This window comes from Mytilus galloprovincialis, chromosome 5 (genome assembly GCF_965363235.1).
Source record: "Mytilus galloprovincialis chromosome 5, xbMytGall1.hap1.1, whole genome shotgun sequence".
In the NCBI taxonomy this organism is placed as follows: Eukaryota; Metazoa; Mollusca; class Bivalvia; order Mytilida; family Mytilidae; genus Mytilus; species Mytilus galloprovincialis.
In genome coordinates, this window is record NC_134842.1 from 79,778,790 (window position 1) to 79,797,953 (window position 19,164).

At 32.5% G+C, this 19,164-nt stretch overlaps 1 protein-coding gene across 1 annotated transcript in view; it reads left to right on the forward strand.

Annotated features, from left to right (window-relative positions):
• LOC143076467 (uncharacterized) overlaps positions 1-19,164 on the forward strand; it is a 50,054-nt gene that overhangs the window by 446 nt on the left and 30,444 nt on the right. Inside the window, exons 2-10 of the mRNA XM_076252255.1 lie at positions 1,757-1,928; positions 3,330-3,452; positions 4,409-4,588; positions 8,218-8,280; positions 9,086-9,220; positions 9,807-9,866; positions 11,669-11,744; positions 13,628-13,685; positions 14,558-14,745. Coding sequence (XP_076108370.1) covers positions 1,757-1,928; positions 3,330-3,452; positions 4,409-4,588; positions 8,218-8,280; positions 9,086-9,220; positions 9,807-9,866; positions 11,669-11,744; positions 13,628-13,685; positions 14,558-14,745 — 1,055 coding nt within the window. The remainder of the gene's footprint in view (positions 1-1,756; positions 1,929-3,329; positions 3,453-4,408; positions 4,589-8,217; positions 8,281-9,085; positions 9,221-9,806; positions 9,867-11,668; positions 11,745-13,627; positions 13,686-14,557; positions 14,746-19,164) is intronic.

Consider the following 19,164-nt stretch of genomic DNA (forward strand, 5'->3'; position numbering starts at 1 on the left):
AGTGGTAATGAATGATTGTAAATTCTTGTGATATATCCTTGCCTGTAGCAGTAACACAAATTAAGTGAAGGATTGTTGAAGGCCATAAAGTGACCTTATACATCATGTACATGTAGTTGTTAATTTCTCCGTGTGGAGACTTGTCTCATTGGCAATCATACCACATCTTCTTTTTTATATTCAAGATTACATTTTAAGCTGAATTTTTACAAACATTTTAGTTTGATTCTAACAGGCCCAAAACATTTTTCAAGCCATGTTGGTCTGTTGGGCCTGTGGTGTTGATGGTAAATAGGATTTCATAGTCCACCTAGAAGCTGAACTTTTAAATACAACCCAAATTTTTTTCGTTCGAAACATTTAACATGCATAATGGTTTCAGGACAATAACTTTAGTTTTTAAAGTGAATGGATCTCTATGAAGTTTTACCAGAAGGTTCAATACCACATAAAAAAGGTTGGGATATACATGTATATATACAGTGTTATAGTAATAACCGTTGGGGAATTAGGGACAAAAATTGAACCAAAACAAGCATGTTTGTAGTTTCTGGACAATCACTTTTGTGTGAGTGTATGTAGATCTCTCTGAAATTGAACCACAAGGTTCCATATCAATAGCACAGTGTTAGGCAATTGCAAGAAATCTTCAATTGCTCAGTATCATGAGCATTGCTCAATAGTAAGAAATCATCAATTCTGCAACAGCACAGTTTTGCACAACTGCACAGTATTGAGCAATAGCAAGAAATATTCAATTGCACAGTATTGCCTTATACACATGTACACTTTAGCAAGAAATCTTCAATTGAAAATAAATACAAATCTTTTAACCAATTCAAGGGATTAATTTAAAATATTTAATTGTTTGTTTTTTTTACCTTGTACATGTATTACTATTTTGGATATTGGGCCCCATTTTTAAATTAGTCTACATTGAGGTGAAAAAAGTTTGACATGTCTGAGTTTGACATTACTATAGAATTTTTTCTCAGAATTTTTCTGTGGATATTATTTTACATTGTTTTACAAATGTTTTAAGTGATCAACATTTGTTCTATTTTACTAATTTTACCATTTCTACATAAACATACACAGATACATGTATTCTTATTAATCACAACAATTTCTGAATTTTAAGGAACATTACATTTATTGGTGTTCTTCATCTTCAAACCAGATCAAGTTTCTCTGGCAGTGAAGGCTGAGCTACAATATCAACTGAATATGGCTACATGGAGATACACTGATTGATATTTTCACAAGCAAGAACAATGACTTAAGCTTACATGAATGACGTCATACAATCTAGTTTACTTAATTGAGGAAATCAGATACCACTTTAGAGTTTTTGAAATGTGGTGGTCCTAAGGATTTGACCACCAAAATTTTACAAAGGACTGACACAATTTTAGTATTTTGCATTAGAAATAATAGTGAGGACCAGCATATTTTCTTCAAGGACCACCAGGGAGGGAAAAAAAGTTTTTGCAAACTCTGCCACTCAATTATTAGCTTAAGATTGAAAATTATCTTCTAGAAATATCATTTAGAGGTATAATCATTGAAAGAATGGTTGTACATTATTGTGAATCATGTATATCCCTGTGTTCGTTACTGTGCCAATAGAGTTACAATAACATCTGACATCTGGTCCTTCAAATTGACAAATGATTGCCTTCTAAGAAACTATTTAAATACACAGCCATGATACAATTAAATAATCATCACGATCATGTCATTTAATTGTTTGTAGATTTGGTGGGGAACAATTCAGTTATGACAGAATGTCATGGATAAAAACTAATTTTCTGTGGATGATGTATCGTTGTGGATGGGCAAGCAAGAACAACCAACAAAGAGTTTTAGCAGTTAGAATTAGTCGTCATGGATTTGAGAAAATATTGGCCAATGCCTTTACAGTAAAAGTATGCTAAAATAAGTCAATAGATATAAAAAGATGTGGTATGAGTGCCAATGCGACAACTCTCCATCCAAGTCACAATTTATGAAAGTAAATCATTATAGGTCAATGTAATGTTGTATATATATATTTCAGTGAGACAGCAACCCAAAAATTAACAAAAGATCCAATAGACATCTACAACAGATCAGGTCAACCTTCAAATGGATGTAGGAAAGCAATAATTAAGCAACTGTCATTCATATACTGTAGATTCATTGATTATATATATTATATTGAGGTGTTGATTACGGAAAATTGTATTTCTGGGATACTAAATTTTGTGGTCTTACACAAGTCTGCATGTTTAACCTTTAGAAAAATTTATACTTCATTGAATTTAGGGTTCAGATGTAGGCATTTAGTTATTGCAGGTCCTATGAAATCCACAAAGATTGGTTACTATCCACTGAATATTGATGAATCCACAGTATACTATTTTATTGCTATTTTGTTCATTTTTCTTTTGATCTTTTTTTGTGATAATTTTCATATCATGCTTCTCGCTTGAGATGGAAACTTAGGTGGCCACGTGGCGTTGCTAACAAAATTGACATGAAATTGATGCGTCATAGGTAAAATAGCGATAAACAGATTATCATTGGTCATCTCAACTCAATTGCTTTTCTCACTTTCGCTGTACCAGCTCAAGCGAGAAAATCAGTCTCGTTGAGATGATCAACGATAATCTATAAATATCAGAGATATTGAACTATTTCAGATGATCATAATGATGTTCAAACCTACAAAGTCAGATTGGAGAAGCATGGACTATTCAAAATGCAATGTATTGGTACATAAAAACTGGAAATTTTGATAGATCACTCAAAAATAAGGAAAAATCCACAGTGTACATCACTATAACAATTCAACATATTGCTACTACATGTATATGATGTATACACACTATGTTTCTTTGAAGGTCATGATGTATACACATTTTGTTGCTTTGAAGGTCATGATGTATACCATATTGTTGCTTTGAAGGTTATGATGTATACACATTTTGTTGCTTTGAAGGTTATGATGTATACACATTTTGTTGCTTTGAAGGTTATGATGTATACACATTTTGTTGCTTTGAAGATCATGATGTATACACATATTGATCCATATTGTTGCTTTGAAGGTCATGATGTATACACATTATGTTGCTTTGAAGTTCATGATGTATACACATTTTGTTGCTTTGAAGATCATGATGTATACACATTGATCCATATTGTTGCTTTGAAGGTCATGATGGTAGAAAATTAAGTATGTTCATGAAAAAAAATCTTCAACATCCAAATTTATCAATTCTAGGCATTGAAGAAAATTTGCAGTACCGGTACCAGTATATAAGATTTTATTTTTGTCTTTATAGTTTCAAAGAGAACAGAAATTACAAACCGACGAGATAAGTGTTCGACTACAATGGGATCCTGATCATTCTCCTACATATGATAAACTTCCAAGAAAAGCTATACAACTTGGTTTAAAAGGGGAGGTAAGCATGATCATGTCAAAGATGTTATTGTGATGTATTTGACCATGTTGACATTCCTTGTTTTAATCAGTCAGGGGTACTATTTGTATAAAATGTTTTTATTACAAGAAGAAGCAAATAATAATATACTTATATGGGTAAATTTTATATATTCATATTTTCTTATAAGGTTTGAATAATCTCCCCTTAATTTTCTCAAAAACTTAAAACATGTATAAATATTTTTATTACAATCCCTAAACTTCTAAAGTTTTATGATAAAAAATATGCCATAAACAATTTTTCTCTAACTCATTCAAACTCATAGATAAAAAATAAACTGATAGCGCCATAGCTACAATAGAAAAAGACAAACAGACAAACAATAGTACACAAAACACAACATAAAAAAATAAAGGTCTAGAAAAACTCATCCCACCTTAAACTGGGGGAGTTGTTAGTTGCTCCAGAGGATAAGCAGATCCTGCTCCACATGTGGCTTCCATTGCATTGTACTAAGAAGTGCACTATGAAATAACTGTGTATTTATGTTTTGTAGCACTATGAAATAGCTGTGTATTTATGTTTTGTAGCACTATGAAATAACTGTGTATTTATGTTTTGTAGTGACCTTTGTTTTGTATAAAGACCTATAGTACAGAGTGGGTACAGAGTATCACTGATATTACTGACTTTGTCTTTTGTAGATATTAAAGACCTATGGTACAGAGTGGATACAGAGTATAACTGATACTACTGACTTATCTTTTGTAGATATTAAAGACCTATGGTACAGAGTGGGTACAGAGTATAACTGATATTACTGACTTTGTCTTTTGTAGATATTAAAGACCTATGGTACAGAGTGGATACAGAGTATAACTGATATTACTGACTTATCTTTTGTAGATATTAAAGACCTATGGTACAGAGTGGGTACAGAGTATAACTGATATTACTGACTTTGTCTTTTGTAGATATTAAAGACCTATGGTACAGAGTGGATACAGAGTATAACTGATATTACTGACTTTGTCAAGTCTCAAAAGAAAGTTTTAGATAGAGAAGGACAGAAAGATTTAATGACACCAAAGGAAAGAGTTTACAACGTGCTGGATTGTAACACTTGTAGCAGGATAGATCTGGATGTTTTTGAAGTATGCATATTTATAATGCCCCCACTGTAGCGGAGGGGGCAGTAAGTTTTATCCTTGTCCGCCTGTACATCCTATACTAGAGTTAGGCAGTCTCCACTGAAAAATATATATATAATTTTTAATTCAGAAAAGCAAGCATTTCTTTTTATATGTTTAAAACAAAGTCAGTTTGAAATGGGTTGCTTACTCATAGGCATGTACTCAATATCGGAACCTATACTTTGAGTATGTACAAAGAACAATGCAGTTTAGTTTGATTGTAAAATGTTTTTATGCCCCACCTACGATAGTAGAGGGGCATTATGTTTTCTGGTCTGTGGCTCCGTTCATGCGTCCGTCTGTTCGTCTGTGCGTCCATTCAGGTTATAGTTTTTGGTCAAGGTAGTTTTTGATGAAGCTGAAGTCCAATCAATTTGAAACTTAGTACACTTGTTGCTCATGATATGATCTTTCTAATTTTTAAGCCAAATTAGACTTTTGACCGCAATTTGACCATCCACTGAACATAGAAAATGAAAGTGGGAGTTTCATGTTAAAGTTTTTGGTCAAGGTAGTTTTTGATGAAATTGAAGTCCAATCAACTTGAAACTTAGTACATATGTTCTCTATAGTATAATCTTTCTAATTTTAATGCCAAATTAGATTATTACCGGTACCCAATTTCACGGTCCATGGAACATGGAAAAGGATAGTGCTAGTGGGGCATCCGTGTACTTTGGACACATTCTTGGTTTTTATACGACCGCAAAATTTGAAAAATTTTTCGTCGTATATTGCTATCACGTTGGCGTCGGCGTCGTCGTCGTCGTCGTCTTCGTCCGAATACTTTTAGTTTTCGCACTCTAACTTTAGTAAAAGTGAATAGAAATCAATGAAATTTTAACACAAGGTTTATGACCACAAAAGGAAGGTTGGGATTGATTTTGGGAGTTTTGGTCCCAACATTTTAGGAATTAAGGGCCAAAAAGGGCCCAAATAAGCATTTTCTTGGTTTTCGCACTATAACTTTAGTTTAAGTGAATAGAAATCTATGAAATTTTGACACAAGGTTTATGACCACAAAAGGAAGGTTGGGATTGATTTTGGGAGTTTTGGTTCCAACAGTTTAGGAATTAAGGGCCAAAAAAGGGCCCAAATAAGCATTATTCTTGGTTTTCGCACAATAACTTTAGTATAAGTAAATAGAAATCAATGAAATTTTAACACAAGGTTTATGACCACAAAAGGAAGGTTGGGATTGATTTTTGGAGTTGAGGTCACAACAGTTTATGAATTAGGGGCCAAAAAGGGGCCCAAATAAGCATTATTTTTGGTTTTTGCACCATAACTTTAGTATAAGTAAATAGAAATCTATGAAATTTAAACACAAGGTTTATGACCATAAAAGGAAGGTTGGGTTTGATTTTGGGAGTTTTGGTCCTAACAGTTTAGGAATAAGGGGCCCAAAGGGTCCAAAATTGAACTTTATGTGATTTCATCAAAAATTGAATAATTGGGGTTCTTTGATATGCCGAATCTAACTATGTATGTAGATTCTTAATTTTTGGTCCCGTTTTCAAATTGGTCTACATTAAGGTCCAAAGGGTCCAAAATTAAACATAGTTTGATTTTAACAAAAATTGAATCCTTGGGGTTCTTTGATATGCTGAATTTTAAAATGTACTTAGATTTTTAATTATTGGCCTAGTTTTCAAGTTGGTCCAAATGGGGGTCCAAAATTAAACTTTGTTTGATTTCATCAAAAATTGAATAAATGGGTTCTTTGATATGCCAAATCTAACTGTGTATGTAGATTCTTAATTTTTGGTCCAGTTTTCAAATTGGTCTACATTAAGGTCCAAAGGGTCCAAAATTAAACTAAGTTTGATTTTAACAAAAATTAAATTCTTGGGCTTATTTGATATGCTTTATCTAAATATGTACTTTGATTTTTGATTATGGGCCCAGTTTTCAAGTTGGTTCAAATCAGGATTCCATATCAAGTATTGTGCAATAGCAAGACATTTTCAATTGCACAGTATTGCACAATAGCAAGAAATATCTAATTACACAATATTGTGCAATAGCAATTAATTTTCAATTGGAGTTATCTTTCTTTGTATAGAATAGTAGTTGATAAAATATGTTGGAAATTTTCCAGACATGACTATGATGTCATTTTCTATTTTTATTTGCCAATAACTTTATGTAAATAACTTCATTGGAAATTTGCCAATATAAAATGTTGCTGATGAAGCTTTTTTTCCTTATCTTATCTAAAATGTTTTAGATAATGTATGTTGGACATTTGCCAGACATGACTATGATGTCATTTTCTATTTTTATTTGCCAATAACTTTATGTAAATAACTTCATTGGAAATTTGCCAATATAAAATGTTGCTGATGAAGTTTTTTTTATTGTTTTATACAATAAACAATGTATATTCACTTTTACTACCAACCAATCTTTACCATTCAGTGATAACAAGCACTTTATTTTACATTTTAATATTTTATGATGTATTTAAAAGAGTAGTTATTGTTGCAAACTCCATTAGAAATTTGAATTGATATCAGTTTTGGAAAAAGGGAAACAGGGATGTGAAAAAAAAGGGGGGGGGGGGGTTTAAATTTTTCTCATTTCAGATTTCATAAATAAAAAGAAAATTTCTTCAAACATTTTTTTGAGAGGATTAATATTCAACAGCATAGTGAATTGCTCAAAGGCAAAAAAAAAACTTTTAAGTTCATTAGACCACATTCATTCTGTGTCAGAAACCTATGCTGTGTCAACTATTTAATTTTAGATTTAAAAAGTTTGAAGAAGAAATCTTTAATTGATTTGTAAAATCTTGACATTTGTTTTGTGTAAAAAAAACCCATGTAATGTCAAAAATTTGATCACAATCCAAATTCAGAGCTGTATCACGCTTGAATGTTTTGTCCATACTTGCCCCAACTGTTCAGGGTTCGACCTCTGCGGTCGTATAAAGCTGCGCCCTGCGGAGCACCTGGTTTTAATTGTTTAAGACAACAGTGCACTCAACTGCGAGTAAAGTACGTTTGTTTGACAAATACACTGCTTTTGGCTTGTTTCCGAATTCTTCATTAGTTCCACAAATAAGGAGGATAAATAAATCTCATCTACAAGCTAATATAAAGAGGGGACTTTTATGGGAGTCTCAAAATTTTTTAAATTTGACTTTTCTCCCACAATCACAATAATATAAAAATAATTACGATTTGTTTTTCATGGATTCCATGATTGATTCCATGATTGATTCCATGATTGATTCCATGATTGATTCCATGATTGATTCCATGATTAATTTCATGATTGATTCCATGATTGATTCCCTGATTGATTCCATGATTGATTCCATGATTGATTCCATCATTAAAGGGAACCACAGATTTAAATTCTCAATGAAGTAAAAACAATTATATATATTGACATGATAAACTTAAATGCAGAAGTTCTGTTGTAAAAAAAAATCAAAAAAAAATCATAAAAATTAAAACTTTAAATTTACTTAATATTCAAGAAGAATTGGTATCCACCGAAAACAAATGAATCCATTGAGTATCTTTCTTTCTATTTGTTACAATTTAACATGTGTTTACATTATAAACATTTTGTGTTTGTAGGAAGGGCAATCCAGAAACTTTGGTATTCATAGTATTGTAAAGAAAGCTGAAGAAGCTGCACAGGTAAACATCATACTGTAAAGTCAGAAGTTATTGTATGCATTTATTATTGCAATTTCGCAATTTCAGACTAAAATCCAATTTAAAATTTTGCTTATTGAGAAAAATCCTGTTTAATTCATATAAAATTTTCAACATGCGAGTTTAGATTATTGTAGTTATAACCCTGTGACATTTTTCGCAATAATAAAAACACGGCAATAATTTCTGAATTCATAGTACATCAAAATATTTGATAAAAGCCTCCAAGCCATTGTGTTTCTTGTCATGTTTTTTGAATCAAACAGAACAGGTATAATGCTGTTGATGAATAACCATTTTACATCCAGTGGCAAATTAAGTGCATAATCAGGGAGAGACCATTGTAAATGTTATATGAAATGTAAACACTGATTTTTATTAGTCCAACATATTCTGAGGCAGATTTAAAAAAATATTTATGGAAAGTATTTCAAATAATTCTTGGATGAGTGTGCAAAGAATGAGTGTGTTATTTATAGTCCTGTAATATTTTCATATTAATTGAGCATTAAATTTCTCATTATGCCAAACGTATTGGTAGTGAACTGTACAAAATAAGATACAAGAGATGTTTATAAGAAACCAAATCTATTATTTGAATTATATAACAGTGGCGGATCCAGGGGGAGGGTTTTGGGACTTTTTTGGACGATCAATGCATTTGAATGGGGACATTTAGTTGGAACCCTCCTTTTTTAAAATGACTGGATCCGCCCCTGTATAAAGGTTTATTTCAATAGCCATGATTATATAATTAAGCTTTATGTTTAAATGTGTATACTTTTAGACCAAGCCAATGCCAGCTCCATCCAATATACTTTGTGTTCTGGGCCTTGATTTTGAAGTTGAGACTGAACACTTACAAGAGATGTTTGGAAAGTATGGACCAATCGAGAGAGTACACATAGTTCGTGATAAAAAGGTATATTTATATATCAATTGTGGCAAAATATTTTATATTTTCTTTTCAGATTTAGTTCTTGAAGAAATATTTGTATTAGTTGGTACGGTAAAAACAAAATTATTGGTATACACAAATAAAAAAAAACACCTAAAGAATAAAGTCAGGAACACTGCTTAATTTGCTGATCTTCTTCTCATCTCATCAATTTGCAAAGAATAGAGAAAATACAAAATAATTCCCATTGGTGGAGAAAATACAAAATCATTCCTGTTGGTGGAGAAAATACAAAATCATTCCCATTAGTGGAGAAAATACAAAATCTTTCCTATTGGTGGAGAAAATACAAATTATTTCCCATTGGTGGAGAAAATACAAAATCCTTCCCATTAGTGGAGAAAATATACAAAATCATTCTCATTTGTGAAGAAAATACAAAATCATTCCAATTGGTGGAGAAAATACAAAGTATTTCCCATTGGTGGAGAATACACAAAGTCATTCCTATTGGTGGAGAAAATACAAAGTCATTCCCATTGGTGGAAATGACCCCAACCACCTGCAAAATTCTCTTCAGTTTAATTATGATATATTTGATTCTTTTTAGACTGGGAAGTCCAGAGGATATGCATTTGTGGAATATAAAACTCAAGAAGATGCTGTTAAGGTAATTCCATATGTTAAGACATGTAGAAAACAACCTGTATCATTTGACTTAATGCACGACAACTCAGCAGTCTACAACTTTTGTATCAAAGTGGGAAATCCTATCAAGGTTCTTACCAGACAGGGGCGTAGCTAGAAAGAAACGATGTGCAAGCAACTACAGCAGAAAAATGTTTTTTTTATTCGGTTTTCGGTCATAGGACGGTTAAAGGAGGATCTATATGTAGGATTTATAAAAAAAATTATGAATGTAAAACTATTAATAAATCTTCTGAATAGAGTTATATATAAATAACACATATTTGTGATACAGAATTTAATCAAAATTGTTCAAAATCTGCTCTTCAGGTCTAGGCAGAAACAAACTTTTCTGATTACTTTAATTGTCAATATTCACACTGAAATCCCGATGAATATGCAGTAATGCTTGTAACTGTCGTTGTTCATTGTTGATCGTACATTTGTTTTCAACATACGTAGTACACTGATAGATCTCCATGGAACCAGCTTACGTGTTCGGCATCGAGCAACCTCCCAATTGAATTCGTCAAAATTGCATGCCAGGTCAGTTTCGTATGTCTCGCACAATGTTGAGATTTGTTCGTTTGTTATATATCTTACAACACGATGAAGCAGATACAGCGCAAAGAAGCGATTTTCTGATAATACTAGACGCGACTCCACTCTCCAGTTCCCTTATATCATATGGTCTATGAACTCAAAAAATAATTAGACTTTCCAATACTGTTTTGGCGTGTTTGCAGGGTGATTGGCTCTGGTAGTCTGTCGACTACATCGCCTCTGTATATTTTCAAGGATATCGAAGGGTTCTGATAATTCTAATGCCGATTGGTACATCTCATTCCAAACTGTTAAATGTGCTCCAAAAACAACATGTCTTAGACTGAGTATTACAAATTCGAATCTTGTAAAAAATACAAGTTACTGTCCGATTTTGTCATAATATCCAATAAAACTTTTATTTTGAAACAAAATGCCGTTATTTAATGATAATTCATCAATTAAAAAAGTGACAACATAGATGTTTCCTTTAACATTCAAATTGATATCTATAAATTTTTATTTTGCCATTTTTTTTTTTGCATGCCGAATCGATGTGCACGCAACTGCGTGTTAGGGTATAGGGAGCTACGCGCCTGCCAGAGCATTGTGAATAATTGTAATCAATTTGTTTAAAGGGAAATAACTTAATTTAGATGAATGCACAATTTAGGAGGTCCCATTGGGGGGTTCTGGTCCTGGATCCTGCTTACTGTTTTGTCAGTTTCCCCTATCCTGCTTAAACTATGTACATAAGTCATTTTAATTTTTTTGTAATTTCCTGTGTCCCGCTAGACTTCAATCCCATTTCCCAGCACAATAATTTGACTTTCACATTTCACGCTTACCAAAAATTGGCAATCTCGGGTCACCCCTAGACCCCAATGAGACCCACAATTTAGATGTCAACAGCATGGTGTTGAGTTCTAAATGTCTTTTTAATGAAGAATCTCAGAATACCGTACTATAAATTCTGAAATTATTGCAATTATTTTATAATTGTAAAAAATTGACAGGGTTATAATGCAATAATTTTAACTTGCATTTTGAAATTTCTTATATATATCAAACACGATTTTTCTCAATACTGCAAGAATTAAAATCACACTTCAGTCTTAAATGACAAAATCACAATAATAAATGCATGCAATAATTTCTAAATTTACAGTAGTATTATCCGTTAGCAAGATAATTTGTTAATAGAAGAGTTGTTTGTGCTGTAATAAAGACTATGTATTTCAGGCTAAGGAACATTTACATGGTGGACATGTAGAAGGCAAAGAGATAACAGTGGAATTTTCAAAATCTAACTTTAAAGGTATGTTATCAACACGATCAAAGTCAAACACTTTTGCATGCCAACATTTATATAGATTATCTTATTAGAGCCAAACATGTATAAGAGGGACATAAAGGGGGGTATCTGCACGGAAGAACGTGAAATAAAATTGCCATTTCATAATGAATGACCAATTTAAATTTCTTGCACGTTGATCTTTTTTTAATTGATTTCACGAAACACAGTGAATAACAAACCTATTTCATTACTGCAGGTGAAATAAAAATGGCAAAACACGTTGCACGAAAATAACCCTTTACCACCCTTGTATAATAGAAAGAGAAATGGAAAGATATTTAAAGTATATTGTTTGAGTGCCAATGAGACAACTCTATATCTTGTCACAGTGTGTGAAAATTAGACCATTAAAGGTCAAAGTATGGCCTTCAACAAAGAGCAGCAAGCTATAGAGTCCAATAATGACCAGTGTAAAACAATTTAAACAGGGAAACCAAAGGTCTAATCTATTTAAAAAACAAGAGTGCACACGCTGAAATGTCTCGCCTTCTATACTAATCATTGATATTATGTTGATAGTCCTAGGTATAAAGCTAAGCTTTATTACAACTGTCACATAAACTTAACATTAACCAAGATAACTAAACAAAGACCAATGAACCTTGAAAATGAGGTCAAGGTCAGATGAAACATGCCAGGCAGATATGTACAGCTAACAATGCTTCTATACAACATATATAGTTGACCCATTACTTATAGTTTAAGAAAAATAGACCAAAACACAAAAACTTAACACTGTGCAATGAACCGTGAAAATGAGGTCAGGGTCAAATAAAACCTGTGTGACTGACATAAAGATCATAATATATTTCCATACACCAAATATAGTTGACCTATGGCATATAGTATTAGATAAAAAGCCCAAAACTCAAAAAATTAACTTTGACCACTGAACCATGAAAATGAGGTCAGGGTCACATGACATCTGCCCGCTAGATATGTACACCTTACAATCATTCCATACAACAAATATAGTAGATTTATTGCATATAGTATGAGAAAAACAGACCAAAACACAAAAATTTAACTATAACCACTGAACCATGAAAATGAGGTCAAGGTCAGATGACACCTGCCAGTTAGACATGTACACCTTACAGTCCTTCCATACACCGAATATACTAGCCCTATTGCTTATAGTATCTGAGATATGGACTTGACCACCAAAACTTAACCTTGTTCACTGATCCATGAAATGAGGTCGAGGTCAAGTGAAAACTGTCTGACAGACATGAGGACCTTGCAAGGTACGCACATATCAAATATAGTTATCCTATTACTTATAATAAGAGAGAATTCAACATTACAAAAAATTTGAACTTTTTTTTCAAGTGGTCACTGAACCATGAAAATGAGGTCAAGACATTGGACATGTGACTGACGGAAACTTCGTAACATGAAGCATCTATATACAAAGTATGAAGTATCCAGGTCTTCTACCTTCTAAAATATAAAGCTTTTAAGAAGTGAGCTAACGCCGCCGCCGTAGCCGCTGCCGTAGCCGCCGCCGGATCACTATCCCTATGTCGAGCTTTCTGCAACAAAAGTTGCAGGCTCGACAAAAATGAAAAATAAGAAACACTTATGAACCACATCAACAAACAACAACCACTGAACAAATAATGCTAGACCATAAAACTAACTTGAGTACTGTAAGATGGCTAATAGATGAATTAATTTAGATATTTAATGAGTGTAAAATGTATGCCAAAAGTTCCATAATAATTTGATCTTTAAGCAGAATATCTATATGTCTTATAGTAACAGTTTTATTTTCATGGGTGTGATATCTTAATCAACTTGATATTATGTGTTTTAATTTTTTTTTCAATTTTTTTTTGAAGGTCAAGATAACCAAGACAGTGGTACTTCAAAACCTAACCACTGGAAATGTCAAGTTAGGTTGGTACTCTTAACAGACATTTTAAATGAAAGAAAAATGCATTGTAGAAATCTAAAAAAAATATCCGAAACATTTTTATAAGTCTTTATATAATTGTATACATAGATATTTTATTAACATTTAAGTCATCAATTTCACTATTTTATAATCAATATGGGATAAAAAAAAAAAAAAAGCTTTATCAAAAGCTTGTTATTCTACAACATCATCCAAAATCAAATTTAATCAGCCAATGGCAAAGCATTATTTTCATTGTTTTGTATATATGCACTAAATCCTTCGAAATCTGAGTACCGGTAGTTGGTAATAATTTAATTAAGGCTAAAGACTAGGCATAAATAGGTACAGATAACTTTAGAACTGGGAATGCAAAAAAAAAAAAGACAAATATTGGCTTATAGTCCATTTGCCAATTACAGATTTGATTTTATTATTACACACTTTTTAAACAAATAACTTCCCTTTGTTAATCGTAGACTGGTTCCATACTGGACAAAATTGGCTTTTGCCAATGTAAAACTTGATGAATTAAAAGTGATGTATCGACAGTTTAACTAATTTTTCATGAAAAAAAATTTCTGATGTCAAAAGTATATATTTAGCTAAACAACACATTAATGTAATTAAAAGATTTGAAAACCTTATAGATTACTCACATTACGCACAGGTAAATTTGCTCTTTCTGCTAGCTCTCCATTGTAAATAAAAATAAATTAAAGGGAGACAACAAAAATAAAGGTCTCTAATTATAGGGTCAGTTGCGGGAATTGGCAAATAGCCTATTGGACATGCACGATTCTGCAAGTTTTATTAGTACGGATGACCTAGAAAAAAAACCAATTGTAACATTTCATTGTTTATTTTTTATTAGTGGTTGTGGAAATATGAACTTTCCCATTAGAAAACGATGCAGTAAATGTAATGCACCAAGAACTAAGGAACATAATGAAAGTAATACACAGGATGGTGGTGTACCTGACTCTGCAGCAGAACCATTTGTAAGGAGTGTGGGCACTGCTGAACAGCAAGGGAGAAAAGATACTAGTGGAAGTGGCAAAGGTAGTCAAATAGTCAGTGAAAAGTAGTCAAAATATAAGTAAATTGTACATCCAAACTGTCACTGAAGACTAGTCAAACTGTCTGTGAAAAATAGTCAAACTGTCTGTGAAAAATAGTCAAACTATCAGTAAAGTGTGCATTCAAACTGTCATTGAAAAGTAGTCAAATTGTTAGTTTACTGCTATTTGATCGTCATAAATCAATTCAGCAAAAACAAATTCAAGTCACAAACTAAAACAGAGAGAAACACAACAACTGTAAGAGGTAAACAACAAAAAAACATAAACACTAAATTGCAACAAAAACAAATGCCAACATATACAGAAACAGACTATTTGATAAATACTGCCATATGCCTGACTTGGTACAGCTAGGACATTTAATGAAAAAAAATTATGGGCTGAACCTGGTTTATAGCTAGTCATTTGCTAGTCAAACCTCCTGCTTATATAGCAATGTTAAAAATACCAATAAAATGATAACATTAAGTGACAGAAATACAGTACAAGTAAACACAAGACACTCATGGAAATATAACTGCAGGGCACTGTCATATGTATCTATTAAAGAAACATAAAAAGGCATATAGACAAAGCACATCAGGGCTATTCCAGAAAAAAATGTATGGGGGGGTTGGAAGGCACTTTATTTTTATACCCATCACCCACTAAATTACATTTCATCATAGGACAACTACCCATACAATTCATTTTCAGTTTGACCCCACTACCCATATAATTTTAAAAAGTTTAAGCTAGCTTTTTCAAGTTCACAAATTAGCAACAACAAGAATGTGTCCCCAGTACACGAATGCCCCACTCGCACTATCATTTTCTATGTTCAGTGGACCGTGAAATTGGGGTAAACCCTCTAATTTGGCATTAAAAGTTAAAAGATCATATCATAGGGAACATGTATACTAAGTTTGAAGGCGATTGGACTTCAACTTCATCAAAAACTACCTTGACCAAAAACTTTAACCTGAAGAGGGACAGACGGACGGACAGACGAACGGACGCACAGACCAGAAAACATAATGCCCCTCTACTATCGTAGGTGGGGCATAAAAATAATATGCATTTTGATACCAGAAAGTGGCTATATTGATGACAGTATATATGTTAATAAGTTTTCGAATTCTTAAGGTTTTTTTGCACTTTTGACAATATCAGATATTTGATATAAATTATTGGTGACAAGGTTTTTTTGCGCCTGTCCCAAGTCAGGAGCCTCAGGTCTTTGTTAATCTTGTATTATTTTAATTTTAGTTTCTTGTGTACAATTTGGATATTAGTATGGCGTTCATTATCACTGAACTAGTATATATTTGTTTAGGGGCCAGCTGAAGGACACCTCCGTGTGCGGGATTTTTTCGTTACATTGAAGACCTGTTGGTGACCTTCTGCTGTTGTTTATTCTATGGTCGGGTTGTTGTCTCTTTTATACATTCACCATCTCCATTCTGAATTTTATTTCAAGCTTAACATTTTATATTTTGTCCTGATACTCTTGGCATTAAAAATAACTTTTATTGCAGATGTGTCCATAAATGTGTTTTGTACTTGTCACTGTCAGTGTCATGAAAATAAACAACTATATACAAAACTATCATATTGCATTTATTATTTAAAACAGTGTTTGAGTTACCTCTGAATGTTTTTTTTGTATTGCTGTTGTCTAATATGATTTCTTTAAAAGCTGCGGTATATATTAATTTTCATTAATTTCAAATGATTTAAGTGGTGTGGACCTTCTGCTCAAGGATTTGAGAAATATTCAATTCAACTTTTATAAATTATTCTACTTGTGTTTTTAAATATTAAAATAGTCCTTTTGGTCTTTTGTGGATAGTTGTCTCATTGGCAATCATACCACATCTTCTTTTTTATACTTTGAAGCATCTGTGAGTGCAGAAATATTTTTAACTACATGTACAGGTGGAACACTGTAACAGAATATAACCCATCATAAAGAGAGGCAGGCAATAAATTCCAAAAGGGTCAATCAAACTCAAATGTGGAAAAAATAGCTGTGCCAAGCCAATGCAAATAAAGAAAACAAAATGTAAAAAGATATGAACAGAAATCCACATATAACACAACTAGAAAATGGCAACAGAGCAACATGTACCCCAAAAACATTGTTATCTCAGGTGCTCTGGAAGGGTAAGATCCTGTCCAACATGTGGCATCTGTCATATTGTTCATTATACTGTATGTATAAATTCAGTTACAAGTCTCATATGGAGGAGTTGGGTTTGCACACTATAAGTTATCTCCCCTAGGATGCATTGGACAGGATTAATTTGCCAGATGCACATCTTCAGGTGGTATAAGACAAATGCAAAGTTTCATTGATCATATATAGTTAAAGAATGGTACTTAAAAGCTTACATTCAGCACAAACAGTCCAAAGCACTGGGTGATTACTATAATTATGCATTCAAATATAAAAAAGATGTGGTACATGTATGATTGCCAATGAGACAACTATCCAAAAAAGTACAAAATGACACAGACATTAACACTTATAGGTCACCGTAGGGCCTTCAACAATAAGAAAAGGCCATACCGCATAGTCAGCTATAAAAGGCCCAGATAAGACAATGTAAAACAATTCAAACGATAAAAACTAACAGGCTTATTTATTTTAAAAAATGAACGAAAAACAACTTATGCTGACAATTAAAGTTTGGTTTTGACAGGTTTTTTTGTAAAATTGTGAAAGCCATCAAGATGAAAAGCAGCAATAAAACAATTACCTTTTTTATCTGGTAAACATCATCATCATTTAACATGTGTATTGTAAACCCATGTAAATAAACCCATGAAACCTTATTTTCTGCTGTCAGATGTTAAATAATGTTGGATATTGTGTTAAACAAATTTATTCAAATAAGTCATCTTCTTTAAGATTTCTATTTTCTAGCTCCTTGTCTTCTAATTTAAGAATGTCAGCTCGATTGTTCTGTTGTGTGTATGAAACATTGAACTTCTCAGACTCAAGTACTTTTTAAAGTTCTATAACTGTCAACTTTCCTAACAAACGATCTAAGAATGCTTTTTAATTTCAGTCTTTTTCACTGAATCCTCCTTTTTTTCTTCCTTATTCCTAATGTATGCCCTTATTTCATCAGAGCTGAGAGAACAAACAGCGATAACATCACACTGTTCTGCCATACTGTTTCCATGCGGTAAACAATCTGGTAACCGAACATGTCATATGAGGGAGAACAGTTGAAAAAGAAATTCTGGAAACCAGTTACTACTCTGACACTTCGTATCTCTCTTCCTTTTAGGAGCACAGATATGCATACATAGTTCCATTCGAAACGCTCGGGCATTATCCAAAGGATTTAACATGTGCAAAAAGTAAACAAAATCGCAGAATAAAACACTTTTTCTATCGATATTTAAAGGTTCTATCAACTGAAAAAGAGATTTTCTTCTCTTTAGGTACAACCACCCATCTAATTAAGTTATGTAAGAGAACAACTACCCACACAATTTCAATTCCTCCTCCCCCCATCACCCATGCAAAAAAAGATCAACTGCCGTCCAACACCCCCATACATTTTTTTCTGGAATAGCCCTCAGCAAAAATGAAAGACAAGAATACAAAAATGTTTTACAATAGCCATGTCATATACATGCATAAAAGAAACACAAAAAGTCATATAGACAAAACACAAAATAAACAGAGTATCATTTTAATCTTTCCTTTTAGAGCAGTATTTATGTAAGGAGCACACTCCTGTTAAAGAAGTCAATACAGTGTGAACATATGCACAAGCATAAAATATCAATTGAGATATATGTAAATAATATACAATGAGGCAGAGGGTACTATGTTACTGCTGAGAAATGGGAAATTGATAATGTGAGAGATGAAATGATCCCTTTGTCATAGATTATAGTGTGCAGTCCTCCATCTGTGTAAATATTGAGGAAAAGATCAAAGCATGGGGCAGTCATTCTAGTATCAGTAGTATCCTTAATTTCAAGTTCTAATGGATATATGAGATACTAGTGCTGATTGAAATATGGGCTAGTGATAGGACATCATTGATATACCTGCATGTAAAACTAAAGAATTTTGTAGGGTGTTTTTTTCTTTCTTTTATTAGGTTCTGAAAGAATGCTGCTTCATATGATTACAAACACAAATTTGGTCAGTAGGGATGCACAATAAGTACCCGTTTGAATGCTCAGTTGAAATATCAGTCCTCCAAACATCACAAATATATTGTCCATCAAAAAGTCTAGAATTTTGAAAATATCATTAATGTATATTCTGAAACAGTCAGTGTGGTTCTTAACAAAATAAGAGATATTATAACTCAAAATAAGAAATTTGTATCTAAGATTTCCATTTTTATAGAAAAATCTCCGTTAAATGAGATGGTGAACTTGATCGTTC